The 15,931-nt window shown below is 53.6% G+C and overlaps 1 protein-coding gene across 6 annotated transcripts; it reads left to right on the forward strand.

Moving 5' to 3' along the window:
* The first annotated feature begins 4,671 nt into the window (after positions 1 to 4,671).
* On the forward strand, positions 4,672 to 15,166 carry Lzts3 (leucine zipper tumor suppressor family member 3). Of its 6 annotated transcripts, none has more exons than XM_070006885.1 (6): positions 4,673 to 4,796; positions 6,531 to 6,594; positions 9,918 to 10,081; positions 10,616 to 11,089; positions 11,403 to 12,257; positions 12,571 to 15,166. In XM_070006885.1, exons 4-6 carry the CDS (start codon positions 10,634 to 10,636, stop codon positions 13,267 to 13,269), a joined length of 2,010 nt encoding a protein of 669 aa, XP_069862986.1. In that variant the 5' UTR covers positions 4,673 to 4,796; positions 6,531 to 6,594; positions 9,918 to 10,081; positions 10,616 to 10,633; the 3' UTR covers positions 13,270 to 15,166. The 6 variants fall into 6 exon arrangements, with proteins under 6 accessions (XP_069862988.1, XP_069862986.1, XP_069862985.1 ...); XM_070006884.1 differs by lacking the exon at positions 6,531 to 6,594 and adding an exon at positions 9,222 to 9,297; XM_070006887.1 differs by lacking the exon at positions 6,531 to 6,594 and having other exon boundaries at positions 4,672 to 4,796; positions 11,403 to 12,194.
* Positions 15,167 to 15,931: the final 765 nt, after the last annotated feature.

Genomic DNA, 15,931 nt, shown 5'->3' on the forward strand with positions numbered 1-15,931 from the left:
GTGCTCTACCACTTGAGCCACAGCTTATGTGGTGCTGATAAATCGAACCCAGGGCTTCATGTATGCAAGGCAAGCACTCTACCAATGAGCCACCACCACTTTCCCAGCCCAAGGTCTTCCTGATTTTACCAATCAGTAGGAAAAATTATTAGATCTTAAGTCCAACTGTTTCTGGATAATTAGAAGGGTCCTTATTATTATTATTATTATTATTATTATTATTATTTGGTGGTGGTATTGGGATTTGAACTCAGGGCATTGCATTTGCTATACAAGTGCTCTTCCATTGAGTCATACTCCCAAACCCTTTTGCTTTTAGTTATTTTTCAGGTAGGGTCTCAATTTTTTTGCCTGGGCTAGCCTGGACCATAATACAGTCCTTAAGCCTTGTGTGGCAGACATTAATCACTACACTAGTTGAAATGGAAGTCTCCATAATTTTTGCCTAAGCTGGAACCAAACTGCAGTCCTCCTGATTATTGTGGCTAGCTATGAATTAAAAAGCTGAGGGCTGGGAATGTGGCTGAGTGGCAGAGTGGTTGCCTTGCATACATGAAGCCCTCAGTTTGATTCCTCAGCGTGCAAGCCCCAGGACTGGCCAAAAAAAGAAAAAGCTGAGTGAGAGCAGGAGGTTCTTGGTTTAGGCTCCAGTACTTGCATGCACAGGCACACCATACATGCATGTGCACACACACAGATACAAAAACACATTCTTCATGAAATACAAAACTATAAAGAGGGCTGGGAAGGTGACTCAGTGGTAGTAGAGTGCTTGCCTTGCATGCATAAAGCCCTGGGTTCGATCAGCACCACATAAGCAGAAAAGGCTGGAAGCAGTGCTGTGGCTCAAGTGGTAGAGGGCTAGCCTTAAGCTGAGGAGCTGAGGGACAGTGCCCAGGCCCAGAGTTCAGGCCCCATGGCTGACAAAAACAAGAAAACTATAAAGAGCAAATAAGTCAACATAAAAATAGAGGTGAAAGGGCTGGGAAGGTGGCTCAGTGGTAGAGCACTTGCCTTGCATGCTCGAGGCCCTGGGTTCGATTCCTTAGCACCACATAAGAAAAAAGCCGGAAGTGGCGCTGTGGCTCAGGTGGTAGAGTGCTAGCCTTGAGCTGAAGAGCTGAGGGACAGAGCCCAGGCCCAGAGTTCAGGCCCCACGACCGGACCCAAAAAAAAAAAAAAAAAAAAAAAAAAAAATAGAGGTGAAATGGAAACTGGCTGAAATCAAAGAAAAATAAAACAAATGTCTCATTGGTGAAAACAAATAGTACTCTTGACTTTGAAGAAAATTAACTTTGTGGTATTGAGGAAGAACTCAAGATACCCAAGATGCAGAGAAACAGAACAGAGATTTATTTGACAATGGTGATCCAAAGTGACAATCTTAGGGGGGAAAAAACCAAAATCTATTCATAGAATGCACAGGAACATATTAGTAGACTTTTCAAAGCTGAAAAGATATCTTTTCTTTCTAGAAAATTAACAAAGGCCCCCACTGGAAACATGTATGACTACTGTGGGTAAAACAAAAAAAACTTTTACGGCACCAGGCAAATAAGCTCAGCTTTGATTCCATTTTTACTGTGAGAGAGTGAGGTAAGGACAAGGGAATCAGGAAGTTTGACAGGCAAGAATTCTATAAACATTCAAGCCACCATGAAGGCATTTTCACCTAGAGCAAACAAAAAGCAAAACAAAAATGCCCTCCCTGAAATCACAAGTCATGCAAGAGATGTGTCCAAATAAGAAATAGAGGGCTGGGAAGGTGGCTCAGTGGTAGAGCACTTGCCTTGCATGCCTGAGGCCCTGGGTTCGATTCCTCAGCACCACATAAGCAAAAAAAAAAAAAGCCGGAAGTGGCACTGTGGCTCAAGTGGTAGAGCACTAGCCTTGAGCTGAAGAGCTGAGGGACAGCGCCCAGGCCCAGAGTTCAGGCTCCACAACTGGACCCCCCCCCAAAAAAAGAAAGAAATAGAAACAAGGGCTGGGAAGGTGGCTCAGTGGTAGAGCACTTGCCTTGCATGCCTGAGGCCCTGGGTTCGATTCCTCAGCACCACATAAGCAAAAAGAAAAAAAAAGCCGGAAGTGGCACTGTGGCTCAAGTGGTAGAGCATTGGCCTTGAGCTGAAGAGCTGAGGGACAGCACCCAGGCCCAGAGTTCAGGCCCCACGACTGGACCAAAAAAAAACAACAACTAGAAGTGGCGCTGTGCCTCAAGTGGTAGACCTCTGGCCTTGAGCTAAAGAGCTGAGGGACAGCACCCAGGCCAGAGTTCAAGCCCCATGACAGACAGACAGAAAAAAAACAAACCAAGCTGGGGGTTCGGAATGTGTCTTAGTGATAGAATGACAGGCACTCTAGCTGGGCACCTAGCTCAGGCCTGTAATTCTAGCTACCCAGGAGGCTAAGATATGAGGATTGCAGTTCAAAGCCAGCCTGGGCAGGAATGTCCATAAGACATTTATCTCCTATTAACCACCAGAAAACCAGAAATGGCGCTGTGGCTCAAAGTGGTAGAGTGTGTTAGCCTTGAGCAAAAGAGCTCAGGGACAGCACTCAGGCCTCAAGTTTAAGCCCTGTGACTGACAAAAGAAAAAAAAAAAACTGAGTCTATCATCGTAGTCCAAGTAGACGAATGTAAGTGGGTCTGAGGACAAAAGATATGTTAAATGTCGTATAATAACCCCACAAATATAATTATGTGTCACTTGAGGCTGGGGGCATGCTTTAGGTAGAAAAGAGTGCTGGCCTAACAAGCAAAAATTCAAACTTCAGCACACACAAAAAAGTTTCTCATTACATAAAAGAACATAAAAAATTAGGTCATTGACGTGCAATAAACTATAATGTATATATAATATTATATATATTATATATATATAGAGAGAGAGTGTGTACGAGAGAGTGCATATATAACTCAGGGCCTGGGAGCTATCCCTGAGCTTTTGTACTCAAGCCTAGTGCTCTACCACTGAGTCACAGCTCTACTTCTGGCTTTTTGGTGATTAATTGGAAATGAGAAACTCACAGACTTTGCTGCCAGAGATGATTTGGAACCTCAATCTTTAAATCTCAGCCTCCTGAGTAGCTAGGATTAGTGGTGTGAGCCATCAGCGCTTGCCTGCTTGCCTTACTTAATCTAAAGGCAACCATTAGACCTAAAAATAGCTTACTGCCAGGCACCAGTGGGTCACGCCTGTAATCCTAGCTTCTCTGGAGGCTGAAATCTGATGATCGCAGTTCGAAGCCAGGCCGGGCAGAAAAATCCCCCTGAGACTCTCCAGTTAGCCACTCAAAATAGAAGTAGGGACTGGGAAGGTGGCTCAGTGGTAGAGCGCTTGCCTTGCATGCATGAGGCCCTGGATTCGATTCCTCAGCACGACATAAGCAGAAAAAGCCAGAAGTGGCGTTTTGGCTCAAGTGGTAGCCTTGAGCTGAAGAGCTGAGGGACAGCGCCCAGGCCCAGAGTTCACTAGGCCCCACAACCGACAAAACAAAACAAAACAGCACTGTGACTGTGCTTCAAGTGGTAGAGGACTAGCCTTGACCACAAAGAGACTCAGGGACAGTGCCCAGGTCCTGAGTTCAAGCCGCACAACCGACACCGCCCCCCCCAATAAAAAAGGCTTTCTGTTTTAGGAATCACTAGAATATAAAAGCAAATGTGGAGAACGTCAGAAAACAGTAAGACATAAAAGTACATCAGCCGTCACAGCAGGAAGAATGAACTAAAATCTTAGCCAGAATGAAGGTGCTGCGGTCTTTAGGCTAGACCCTGGTGCCTCCAGGCTTTTTACTGACGCAGAGCCTCCGGCGTGGTTTGTTTCCCCACCCTAAAGGAGGCTAAGGCTGTAGTCCAAGGCCAGCTACTTCCTCGGGTCCGTCTTCCCGAGCCTCGGGGCACTTCCTCTCCCCACCCCGCGCAGTAACTGCGGCAGGCCGGCGCTACGGGTGAAAAACAAGTCCCCACCTTGCTTCCTCTCACTCTGGGATGCAACGTGGGGGCTGACACCAGGCCCACCGCGCAGAATGAAGGCACGCCAACCCTTCTGGAGTAATAAGTGTCTTATTTCCTCGGCGCGCCTCCTTGACAGCCTTCGGCAGCAGCAAGTTTTACTGGCCCTCCACGCCTCCCACGAGCGTGCCAGGGACCCTCGCGCGCCGACGGATCTTTCCTAGTGGAGTTCGATCAGATCCAGCTGCACCAGCTCAATCCGCCCGGACCTTGCAGAGTCTCAGGGTCTCAAAGGCGGTCCACTGGAAGGCTTCGTCCGGAAGAGCACATCCCAAAGAATAGGGCTCGGGGCTGACTCGGGATCCCCTTCCTCAAGCCAAAGCGCTCATTTCCCTATTGCCTAAAAACGATGGGGGGTCGGGGGAGTCAGGGTAGGCGCGGTCTTGCTGGATTTGAGAGAGAGAGAGAGAGAGACTGGGGGCTGAGCCCAGAGCGCTTGGTAGGGCGAGAAAAAGCTGGCAGCCGAGGAACTCAGCGGAATTTTGGCGCCTCCGAGCGGGCGAGACAGTGGGGGTCCCAAGTGTCAACTCGCGTGCAGCGACTACGGGGTTAAGGAGCCCCGCCCCAGCACGGGGATTGGCGGCTCCGGGAGGCGTGGCCTGAGGGCGGGCCCGCGTTTGCCGCAGCCGCTGGTGGGCGGGACCCGGGCGGGGAGCGGGAGGGGCGCAGAGCGGAGCCGGGCCCGCGCCGCGCGCCCCGCCGGGCGGGCTTCGGACTGCGCCAGAGAGCCGAGCCGGTGGAGTCCACGTCGGAGACCCTGCGCAGGACCCCGAGACAGCGAGTAAGTGGGGCTGGCCCACCGCGGCGCCCCTCCCGGCTCTGACCCGCCTCCGTGTCCGCTGCACTGCGCGACGCGTCTGGCTGGACCCGTAGCTGGGGAGGGGGCGCGTCCCGCTGCTAGGGTCCCGGGGGGAGGGGAGAGGAGATGAGGCTGATGATGTCATGGATGCTTCGCCCGGCCAGGGGGAGCTGGCGGCCGGAGGGGGTGCGGCCCAGATTATGTCACCTCTTCCCTCCGCGCCCCGCCCCCCGGGGCCACGCGCGTTGTCCGGGAGCCCGAAGAGGTGCGGGCGGGATTTCCCCCACCCTGGAGACCCCCTGGCACCTCTGCTAATGGCTTGTGGCCGGGGTCTCTCTCTATTGGCGCTCTGCGCTGTGGGCTGATGGTGAATGGCGAGCCCTCCTCCCCCCACCCCCCGCACAGCTGAGGCTCGCGTGTGCGTGTGCGTGTGTGTGTATGTATGTATGTGTGTGCTAAGATGTGAGAGGGGTGCGCTGTCGGCTCCCTCAGTCCTGAAAACCGGCTTCATCAGAGCTGGGATGGAGGAGGATAGGGTCTCTTCCCCTTCGGTTGCTCATACCTCCAAGGGAAGATGGATCTTCCCTCATACATCCCAACCAAGAAGTTCTGGAGATCTCTGCACCCCAAAAGGCCCAATAGTGCCCCCTGAATCCCTTTCCTTCTCAGTCCTTCTACCTGGAAGCCCTTCCTGATTCCTGTTCGGATTAATTGCCTATTTGCACAGTTCCTAACATTCCCATGTGCATTTGCCCTGAATTTTCTTCATGTCAGAGTCTAAAGACCCCCTAAGATATCATTCGTTCCCCAAGAGTACCCACAGGCCAGCCTTGGGAAGGTCTCAGTGAAATAACCCTAGGGTATCCTTGAGCCAAGTGCTCCAAGACCCCTGGGGTATCAGGGATGCTATCCCAAGAGACAGCATTTGGACTGGTGCCAGAAGGATTAGGATGGGCAGAAAGCTGAGAAGAGGTGGTGTGTGGAAGAGAGGCTCAGATCAGGAGAGAAATGCAGGATGGGCACAGGACAAGCTGTGGGTCCTCTGCTGCAGGCTCTTTTTTGGGGGGGGGGCAAGAGAATTACCAGATATTTTACCCATGATACACTTACTTCTTAAAATTCCTGCAAGGTAAGTGTGAGAATCTGAGGTGAAATCACCTGTATAAGGTGATCAGTCGAGCTGCGATTTACACTTGGAGCTGATGCCACCAGAACTACATTCCCTGTGCTTAACACTGCTTATGGAAAGATTTGGCTACAGCAGGGACAAAATTGGCTTTGCCCTTTAGAAAGAGTCCCTAGCTGCACCTTGGGGAGGGGGTGGAGAAAGCCAGTGAGGAGACCCCAGCAAGGGTATTGACAGGGACCATGCTAAGACCTTCAGGATGTGGAATGGGTTGGGCTTGGGGGCTTGAGATCTCAAGTGTTGCTAGGCAGGGTGGTCACTGTGGGTTGGAGGGACTTGCATGTGTGACCCACCCCCACCCCCATGGGGTCTCCATTTGATCTTTTTTTATGGCTGCTAACTGCTGTATGTAATGTCACCAGCACTGACAGTTGATGGAACAGGGATAATCAGGCAAAAGGCTGCTATCCCAGTGTGATGTCGTGAGACTGGACCACCTCAGGATCTTGGCCCACAGAGGAACTTCAGTCCTTCCTTTCTGCTCAGTTCCCATTTGTCAGGGAAATGTATCCTCCTCCTTGTCCTTCCAGCTCTGTGCCAGGGTTATTGAGGAAAAGTTGCAGCAGCCCAAGCTTGGAAGAGGCAAAAGATAGGGTATGTTTACAAAGGGTTGACCATGATATGTTAAAATTAAGGCAAAAAGTTCTTTGGGGAGCAAGGCTCCAGGGAGTGAATTTCTCAGAGCACAAAGAAACTGAAGCTCAGGTCCTGGGACCTTGTTTTCATGCAAGACTGTAGGGCAGAGAAGCATAAGACCATCTTCCAACCTATGGCCCAATTCTCCTTTCCTGGATCTTAAGAGTAGGTGATGCTGTCTGTTTGTATTGCACATTATGTTTACATCTCCCCAGACATTATCCCCATCATTCATGATCAAGATCATTTCTGAGGGCTGGGAAGGTGGCTCAGTGATAGAATGCTTGCCTTGCATGCCAGAGGCCCTTGGTTAGATTCCTCAACACCACATAAGCAGAAAAAGCCAGAAGTGGCGCTGTGGCTCAAGAGGTAGAGTGCTAGCCTTGAGCTGAAGAGCTGAGAGACAACGCCCAGGCCCAGAGTTCAGGCTCCACAACCGACAACAATAACAACAAAAAATCATTTCTCAGGTTCTTTACACCTAAGCCTGGTACAGCCCCCTTGGTAGGCCCTTGCCTAGGTCTGCCTAGGATTAAATAATCCTTGCCTTTGGCATATCAGCATACTCAAGTTTTTGCCATATTTAATATTTAATTTAAAAAATTTTTTTTGCTGGGTGCCAGTGGCTCACACCTGTAATCCTAGCTATTCAGTTGCCTTTTTTTTTTTTTTTATCCAGAGCTGAGGACCAAACTCAGGGCCTTGCACTCGCCAGGCAGGTGCTCTTCCGCTGAGCTAAACCCCCAACCCCAATCCTAGCCACTCAGGAGGCTGAGATCTGAGGATCACAGTTCAAAGCCAGTCTGGACAGGAAAGTCCATGAGACTCTTATCTATAATTAACCACCAGAAAACTGGAAGTGGCGCTGTGGGTCAAGTGGTAGAGCACTCACCTTGAACTAAAGAGCTCAGGGACAGCGCCTAGACCCAGAGTTCAAGCCCCACGACTGACCAAAATATATATTTTTAAAGCCCTTGGATCCCAAACCTCCTTAAGTGACAGCATTCTCTGGCCTCTTTTAGCAGGGAACTCTGTTGCATCTTCTCTTTGCACCCTTCCACCCCTATGCACCACTTTTCTGAAGTAGACACCAATGATGTCTTTAGCTGCCAAATCCAGGGCACACTCTTCAATGCTCTTTTTTGTTAACACTGAGAGCTGCCCCCACTTTTTTTTTTTTTTTTTTAAAGATAAGAGTCTTACCATGTTGCCCAGAGTGCATTGAACTCCTGGGCTCAAATGATCTTCCTGAATAGCTGGGACTACAGGTGTGCCTTGCCCCCACATTCTTGAAGCCCTCCCCTTCTTGATCAGCTTCTTCTGGCCTTTTTCCTGTTCCCACACTGCCTCCTAGACTTCTGGGACTCTGCCACCCTAGCTCAATGCTGGGCCCACCCACACCACCCTTGGATGCTGACATCCCAGTCTCTCCACCCAGTGCGTGAGAGGTATTTTTGTTCTTCTCAAAATCACCTGTTTCTCCTAAGCAATCTTCCCTTGTCATGTTAAGGGTGTCACACCACCCTGGGACCCCAGCCCAGACTCCTACCAAGTCCCCTCCACTTGAACCCTGGCTGTATGAGGTTTTTGCCAGTTCCTCTTTCCCAAACTCTGCCCAGGCCTTCCCACGGGTGCCAGACCTCAGACCATTCAGCTTCCATCCTTCTAGTCCCAGCCTCCCCACCTCTTTTTGTATCCCTGAGGAAACACTCAGGGATGGTAAGAGAAAGGGGGCATTTTAGGGTAGGAAGAAGTTTCAAGGTTGAAAGGTAGCAAGTAGTTGTGAGTATGCTGACTGGTGGAGGTAGAGCAGGGTCTAGAGAGAGGCAAGAGAGGCCTGGAGCACAAAAAAAAATTTTTTTTTTTTGGGTCCGGTTGTGGGGCCTGAACTCTGGGCCTGGGCGCTGTCCCTCAGCTCTTCAGCTCAAGGATAGTGCTCTACCACTTGAGCCACAGTGCCACTTCCGGCTTTTTTTCTTTTGCTTATGTGGTGCTGAGTAATCGAACCCAGGGCCTCATGCATGCAAGGCAAGCGCTCTACCACTGAGCCACCTTCCCAGCCCCTGGAGCACAAAATTTAATGAGACAGCTCTGTCAGCGTGGTGCACCTGTCTGCTCTGCACTTCAGTTGTGCTCTAGCTGCCTCTCATGCCCCAGCCTAGTTCCAGCTGAACTGGCCCAAGGGGGGAGGGTGGCAACCTGCCTTTCTCCACACCTTTGAGGACAGCTGAGAGAATGGAATTCTACAAGGTTATAGATCAACTTACTGGTAAACTTTCCCACCATCTAGGGCTGTTATTATTGGCATGATCAGAAGACACTGAAGGGCAAGCTCCCTTGGTCTGGAGTCTGATAGGAAGGACACAGCATGTGAACTAGGCATGAGTGTAGTGTAGTTTAGAGCATTTGAGGTAGTGCCACCAGGGCCCCTCACCTTAGAGAAAGGGAGGGGCTCCCTTCCTGGTTTCTGCTGGGATTGGGTGTTACAGTTCTGAAGGGTGACCCCTCTGATTTCTGACACATGCATCTAAGCATGTAGCCAGCAGCTGGCACTGCTTAGTGCACTCCCCCCCCTCCCATTTCAGCTGGATTATGCAGATTTCTGAGGCAGGTGAGGACCTGAAACAAAAGAACCGGGAAGTGGGGCTTCTGGGAGCCCAGGTAACTTGAGGCCCAGCTCTCCTCCCCACCCCCTCCCCGCCCTTTCTGTAGGGTGGCTTTGGGAGAGGGGACACACACACACCAGAACTGACTCTGGGGACTTTACCGTGAACTGAGCAGGGGTCAAGGTCCACAGGGAAGGGGGAGGGGCAATCCAGGAAGTCTTCCTGGTGGCAGTGCATTCCTAGCGTGGCGGGGCGGGATCCTCAGGGGGCTGGTGGGTGCTGAGGCCCCACCCACCTGTGGGCAACGCTGGTGGGGAGGGCGGCTCCCGCTGCTGGCGGGCGCTGCGGACCCCGGGCCTCCTCCAACCTCCGCCTGCCGGGGGGACCACTACGTGGTACGGATCTCGGGGCGGGGGTCCCTCCCTCGGGCTGGCCCCGTGCAGCCCAGTTGGGAAGACTTCCGAGAGGGTTCTCTTGTCACTCCGCTGCCCGCCGCGGCCCGGGTGCGTGGGTCCGCATGCTCACCGCTGCGCCCGCGCCAGACCCCGGCTTGCGCCGCAGCCGCGGCTCCGCCCAGCCCACCCCGAGACCCCGGTTCCGCGCGCGCTCGCCGCCTCCCGGCGCCTGGCGCGCGGCAGCTGGGCGAGGTAGGTTCTTGTTTCTCCCATTTCGCAGAGGAGAAAACTGCAGTCCAGGATGACTCGGTCAGCTCGTCCGAAGTCGCGCCGCTGGTTCGGGCCGAGCCCCGACTGTGAGAGCGAACCACTCGGCCCCTCCAGACCGGGCCTCGGAGGGTCCCAGGCTTGAGGACCCATCGGCCCCCCACCCCCCTTGGAAAGGCAAGGACGGAAGCCTGCGCCGGTAGTGAGCTTCCACCCCTGCCCCTGACTGCAACACCTTAGGTTAAAGGGGGCTGGGAAGGACCCCACGTCAATATTTGGATAGGGTTGTTACGTCTCCCCTTTAACTTGTGAGGTTCTCTATCTGATTCCTATACTGCTCTCCTCTTCCCACCACATCTCCCCAGTCCTGAGGTTAGGATATAGAGGCCCAGACCTAAAGAGCCCCTAAATTCTGGGAATTGCAAGAGAGAGGGTTCCTGAGGCAGAGGCTCATGATGGATGGGATGGTTGAGGAGTGGAGTACTGAACTGTGCCCAGATGGGAGGGTTTGTGCATGGCATCCTGGGGTATCAGGCAGCCCACATTACCACTCTTCAGCCTATTCCTTCACCTTGGATGGCCCCGAGATCTTGTACCCATTGTAGGCAAGGGGACACTGAAGGGCAGAGTGGGGTAGGGGCTGAATGCCTGGGGGTGGCTTGGCACTGGGAATGGGGTCTGATCTCTCTGCTTTCCCACCTGTGCCCACAGTGCCCCCCTGGCTTAGTCATGGCGAAGCTGGAGACACTGCCTGTGCGTGCCGACCCAGGGCGGGACCCCCTCCTGGCCTTTGCCCCACGGCCTTCTGAGCTTGGCCCTCCAGATCCCCGCCTGGCCATGGGCAGTGTGGGCAGCGGGGTGGCCCATGCCCAGGAGTTCCCCATGAAGAGCGTGGGCACCCGCACAGGGGGTGGGGGCAGCCAGGGCAGTTTTCCTGGCCCCCGAGGGAGTGGTGGCGGGGCCAGCAGGGAGAGGCCCAGCCGCTACCCCTCAGAAGACAAAGTTCTCGCCAACTCCCTCTACCTCAATGGCGAGCTGCGGGGCAGTGATCACACAGATGTCTGCGGCAATGTGGTGGGCAGCAGCGGCGGCAGCAGCAGCAGTGGTAGTGACAAGGCCCCACCACAGTATCGTGAGCCCAACCACCCACCTAAGCTCCTAGCAACCTCGGGCAAGTTAGACCAGGTCAGTCACCAGAGGCTGGGAGCCTCACAGCATCGTGCCAGGGGGGGAGATAGCACAGAGAGAAGGGTGAGGTGGGCCTTCTTGGGGGCTGGGCTGGGGGGCTGAGGAGTGGGGCCCTAAGTGTTGCTGTTGGATCCAAGGCAGAGAGATCTGGCTTAGGAGAGAGCTAAAGTGAGGACAGCCATGAGGAGCCTCTGGGTGGAGATCTAGTAGGAATAGAAGGTGGTGCTTGGACAAGACCAAAGAGAAGAGGCTGGGGCCAAGCTAAGGTCTTCTTCTGATGTCTACTCCCCCTTCTCTTGCTTTTACACAGTGCTCAGAGCCACTAGTTCGGCCATCAGCCTTCAAGCCTGTTGTACCCAAGAATTTCCATTCCATGCAGAACTTGTGTCCCCCACAGACCAATGGGACCCCTGAGGGACGACAGGCCCCAGGTGGCCTCAAGGGAGGACTGGACAAGTCTCGGACCATGACCCCAGCCGGGGGGAGTGGAGGTGGTCTCTCAGACTCAGGCCGGAACTCACTCACAAGCCTGCCCACCTATAGTTCCAACTACAGCCAGCACCTGGCCCCCCTCAGTGCTTCCACCAGCCACATCAACCGCATTGGCACTGCCAGCTACGGTAGTGGCAGCAGCGGTGGGGGGTCAGGCTACCAGGACCTGGGCACGTCTGACAGTGGGCGGGCCTCCAGCAAGAGCGGGTCATCATCATCCATGGGGCGGTCAGGCCACCTGGGGTCTGGGGAGGGCGGAGGTGGAGGCCTACCATTTGCAGCTTGCTCACCACCCTCGCCCAGTGCACTGATCCAGGAGCTGGAGGAGAGGCTGTGGGAGAAGGAGCAGGAGGTGGCAGCTCTTCGACGCAGCTTGGAGCAGAGTGAGGCTGCTGTGGCCCAAGTGCTAGAAGAGCGGCAGAAGGCGTGGGAGCGTGAGCTGGCCGAGCTGCGACAGGGATGCAGTGGGAAGCTGCAGCAGGTGGCCCGCCGTGCCCAGCGTGCCCAGCAGGGCCTACAGTTGCAAGTGCTGCGGCTGCAGCAGGACAAGAAGCAGTTGCAGGAGGAGGCGGCCCGGCTGATGCGGCAACGGGAAGAGCTAGAGGACAAGGTGGCCGCCTGTCAGAAGGAGCAGGCCGACTTCTTGCCCCGGATGGAGGAAACTAAGTGGGAGGTGCGGGCAGGGGGTTTGAGCCTTCTCCATCTCCCCTTCCTTCTGTTCCTCTAGAAAACCCCATAGCAGTAGACCAGAACTGTCACGGGAGGAGTGAAAGGAGTAAGGGAACCAAATCAATTGAGTGTCTGATTCTGTGAGATCAGCCATGTCCGTCCTGAGCCCTGCAGGTTGCCCGGTGTGTCATCCCTGTCTGTCTGAAGTGGACTGAGGCTGGCAGGGAAGCTGGGTGCCCCTGGTGCTTGAGCTGGATTGAGGGTTGAGCAGAGCTTTGTCTTTACCCTGGTTTCTCTTCCTACCTTTCCCTGCCCAGGTGTGTCAGAAGGCTGGTGAGATTTCCCTCCTGAAGCAACAGCTGAAGGACTCACAGGCTGACGTGTCACAGAAGCTGAGTGAGATCGTGGGGCTCCGCTCACAGCTGCGGGAAGGCCGAGCCTCGCTGAGGGAGAAGGAGGAGCAGCTGCTCAGCCTGAGGGACTCCTTCGGCAGCAAACAGGCCAGCCTGGAGCTGAGTGAGGGAGAGCTGCCCCCTGCCTGCCTCAAACCGGCGCTCACCCCTGTAGACCTGGCTGAGCCACAGGAAGCCCTGGCCACCTGTGAGAGTGATGAGGCCAAGATGCGTCGACAGGCTGGGGTGACGGCTGCTGCCTCCTTAGTTTCTGTGGATGGGGAGGTAGATGCTGGTGGGGAGAACGGGACACGGGCCCTGCGGAGGGAGGTGGGGCGGCTGCAGGCCGAGCTGGCAGCTGAACGGAGGGCCCGGGAGCGCCAGGGTGCCAGCTTTGCAGAGGAACGACGTGTGTGGCTGGAGGAGAAGGAGAAAGTGATCGAGTACCAGAAGCAGTTACAGCTGAGTTACGTGGAGATGTATCAGCGCAACCAGCAGCTGGAGCGGCGGCTGCGGGAACGTGGAGCCTCAGGGGGTGCAAGCACACCTACCCCCCAGCATGGGGAGGAGAAGAAGGCCTGGACCCCCTCTCGGCTTGAGCGCATCGAGTCCACAGAAATCTGATCCTTCACCTAGGCTCATGGCCTTCTGACAAATACCCCGTTGGAAGGCCTGAGGTCCTAGTATCCCTTTCCCTCCATTTCCCTTCCCCATGTCCCCCATATCCCCAGACCAAAGAGGTTCTCAAAGCAGCTGTGACCAGGCTCCTCCCGCCCCCCCCCCCAGCTTTAGCACTGCCCTCATGGGCAGCCACGTGGACCCCTCCTCCCAAGGAGGGCATGGGGGAATCAGAGTGCATGGGTTTGAGGGCCCAGGCAGCAGGGAGTGTGCTCCCTTTCTGGGAAGCCCCTTGTTGGAGATGGAGGCAGCAGGCCTGTAGTGCCAGGAGATGCCCCAGCCCTTCTAGGGGGGTCTGGGATGCTGCCGTTGGCCACCTTGTGTCCAGTTTCTGTACTCCTAGGCTGTGCAGCCTGAGGGGGCCTGCACGGGTCTGCTGATGCTGACAGATCCTGGGCTCCCAGTCTCTCTCCTTCATGTGGTTGGTTTTCCCCTCCCTGGGGGCAGATTGGCAGGACAAGAGGGAGCAGATGGCCTGCCTGTGGTTGAGAGGGCTACCTGCCCAGCCCCTCCCCCCAAGGTCTCTTGGGCTCAGGCATCAGAGCCTGGCCTGGTCCTGAGTGTATGTCTCTATGTGTGTGTTAGGGGAGAGAAGGGTTGGGGCTGGAAGTTCAGTACCTAGGACAGATCTGCCCTCCAGTTCTTAAGGAAAGGAGGAGGCTTCTTAGCTCTACCCTTACCCTTCTGGCCAGAATTCTGCAGGGCAATAGCCCTCCCTCCCCCTCACTGCTTGGCTAACCCCACACCCAGGGCCACTGTCCAGCTCTAACTACAGCTATTAAGTGCAACCTGCCTCTCAGGCACTACCCTTGCCCAGTTTCTGAGGTCAGATGAGTGTCTGTGATGTCTTCCTGTGTCTTCCTTCACTCACTCCCCCCCAGCCTCCTGCTTTCACGCTCAGAACATCATCTTCCCAGGCTGCCTTTTCCTCAAAGTCTCACCTTTCTTCTAGTAGGAAATTCTGCTTGACCTTTGGTGCACTGCCCACTTCCCAGTTCTACTGGCTCAAATCTGAGCCCGAGGCCCTTGTTTTGGGGAAGGGCCAGAGCAGGTAGGATGTGATTGCCCTTGAAGAACAAGGCTGGCCTGAGAGGAACACTGACCTCTTGGTTCCTTGCCAAGCTCTGAGTTGGCTCAGTATTTGCCCAGGGAGGCCTGGGATGGCCATCAGTAGGGGTTGGAGCAGCCAATGTCACTTCCTTCTCTGGGGTCCTTCTCAGAGTCTATCTCCCCAAGATAGGAAGGGAATTTCCCATTTCCCTTCTAAGAAAGTAAATTTCTAATTCACCAGCAATAAAAATTGGAGGAGGCTTGGCCCTCAGTCCTTGTATTTCTCTTTTTCACTCTCTCTTCCACCCCCAAGATTGAGTTTGGGGGGCAGAGTGGAGAGAGTTGGCAACTACTGTGAGCAAGTCCCCCAGCCCCTGACCAGCCTCCTCCCATGACTGGTGACTGTTTAATGAGCTGTGCAACCCCCACAAAAACAGGAGTGCCCCTTTCATGGCCTCCAACCCTCTGCACAGCCCCTTCTGGGTGGTCCTCATCAGGTTCCTGAGCTGGATGGGAGGCTATCCTGGCAACCACTGCCTATTCTACCCCACTCCTCATTGCACCTGCCCCAGAACCTGGGCCTGGGCCACAGGGACTGGGAGAAAAGAAGGCATTAGTAGGAAAATAAATAAATAAAAATATGAACAGACTCAGCTTTGGGATGTCCAACCACAAAATAAATTATATATAAATATATATAATATATATATATATATATCTACCATATGTGATGGAAAGACTTTTCGTTTTCTTTTCCCAAAGAAATAAACTGGAGAAAGCCTCTTGAATGGCATTCTGTGGCCTGATTGTGTCTTTGCAGGTGCAGGAGGTAAGGTGTAGCAGTGGAGAGGGCAAAGCTGGAGTAAACATTTCCCAAGCTCCTGTGCACTTCCCCCAAGCTGGTGTGTGTGTGTGTGTGTGTGTGTGTGTGTGTGTGTGTGTGTGTGTGTGTAGAATAACTGTTCTATATTGTGTGTGTGTGTGTGTGTGTGTGTGTAGAATAACTGTTCTATATTTCTACCCAATGGGGCTTTCTCTTTGGCAGGACTAGATACAGCCTGAACTTATCTAAGCCACTTTACAGTGACTGGCATATTGTTGAGGGAAGAAGGTATAAAAGGACAGAATGGGTTTGCAATTAGTAACAAAATGGATCTGATAAGTGTGGTGCATAGCAGTGAGTTGTCCTTTTCCAGAATTGCTTCTGTCCTCAAAGCCACACAATCAATAATGTGTTTTGCTGTAGGAAACACAACTTGATTTACAGAATCTTTTTTTTTTGTTTTTTCTGGTCCTGGGGCTTGAATTCAGGGTCTGGGTTCTGTCCCTGAGCCTCTCTGTACTCAAGGTTAGCGGTCTACCACTTGAGCCACAACACCACTTCCGGCTTTTTTTCTGTTTATGTGGCACTGAGGAATTGAACCCAGGGCTTCATGCATGCTAGACAAGCACTCTACCACTAAGCCACATTCCCATCCCTGATTTACAGTATCTTTGTTGTTGTTGTTGATTGTAGAGCTTGAACTCTAGGCCTGGACATTGTCTCTTAGCTCTTTAG

Source organism: Dipodomys merriami, unplaced genomic scaffold (assembly GCF_024711535.1).
Source record: "Dipodomys merriami isolate MVZ:Mamm:240054 unplaced genomic scaffold, mDipMer1.0.p SCAF_7, whole genome shotgun sequence".
Taxonomy (NCBI): Eukaryota; Metazoa; Chordata; class Mammalia; order Rodentia; family Heteromyidae; genus Dipodomys; species Dipodomys merriami.

Coding starts and splice junctions, on each gene's coding strand:
- Lzts3 (XM_070006885.1), top strand. CDS start 10,634: ATGGCGAAGCTGGAGACACTGCCTGTGCGTGCCGACCCAGGGCGGGAC. Junction 11,090..11,402: donor CCTCGGGCAAGTTAGACCAG/GTCAGTCACCAG, acceptor GCTTTTACACAG/TGCTCAGAGCCACTAGTTCG. Junction 12,258..12,570: donor TGGAGGAAACTAAGTGGGAG/GTGCGGGCAGGG, acceptor TTCCCTGCCCAG/GTGTGTCAGAAGGCTGGTGA.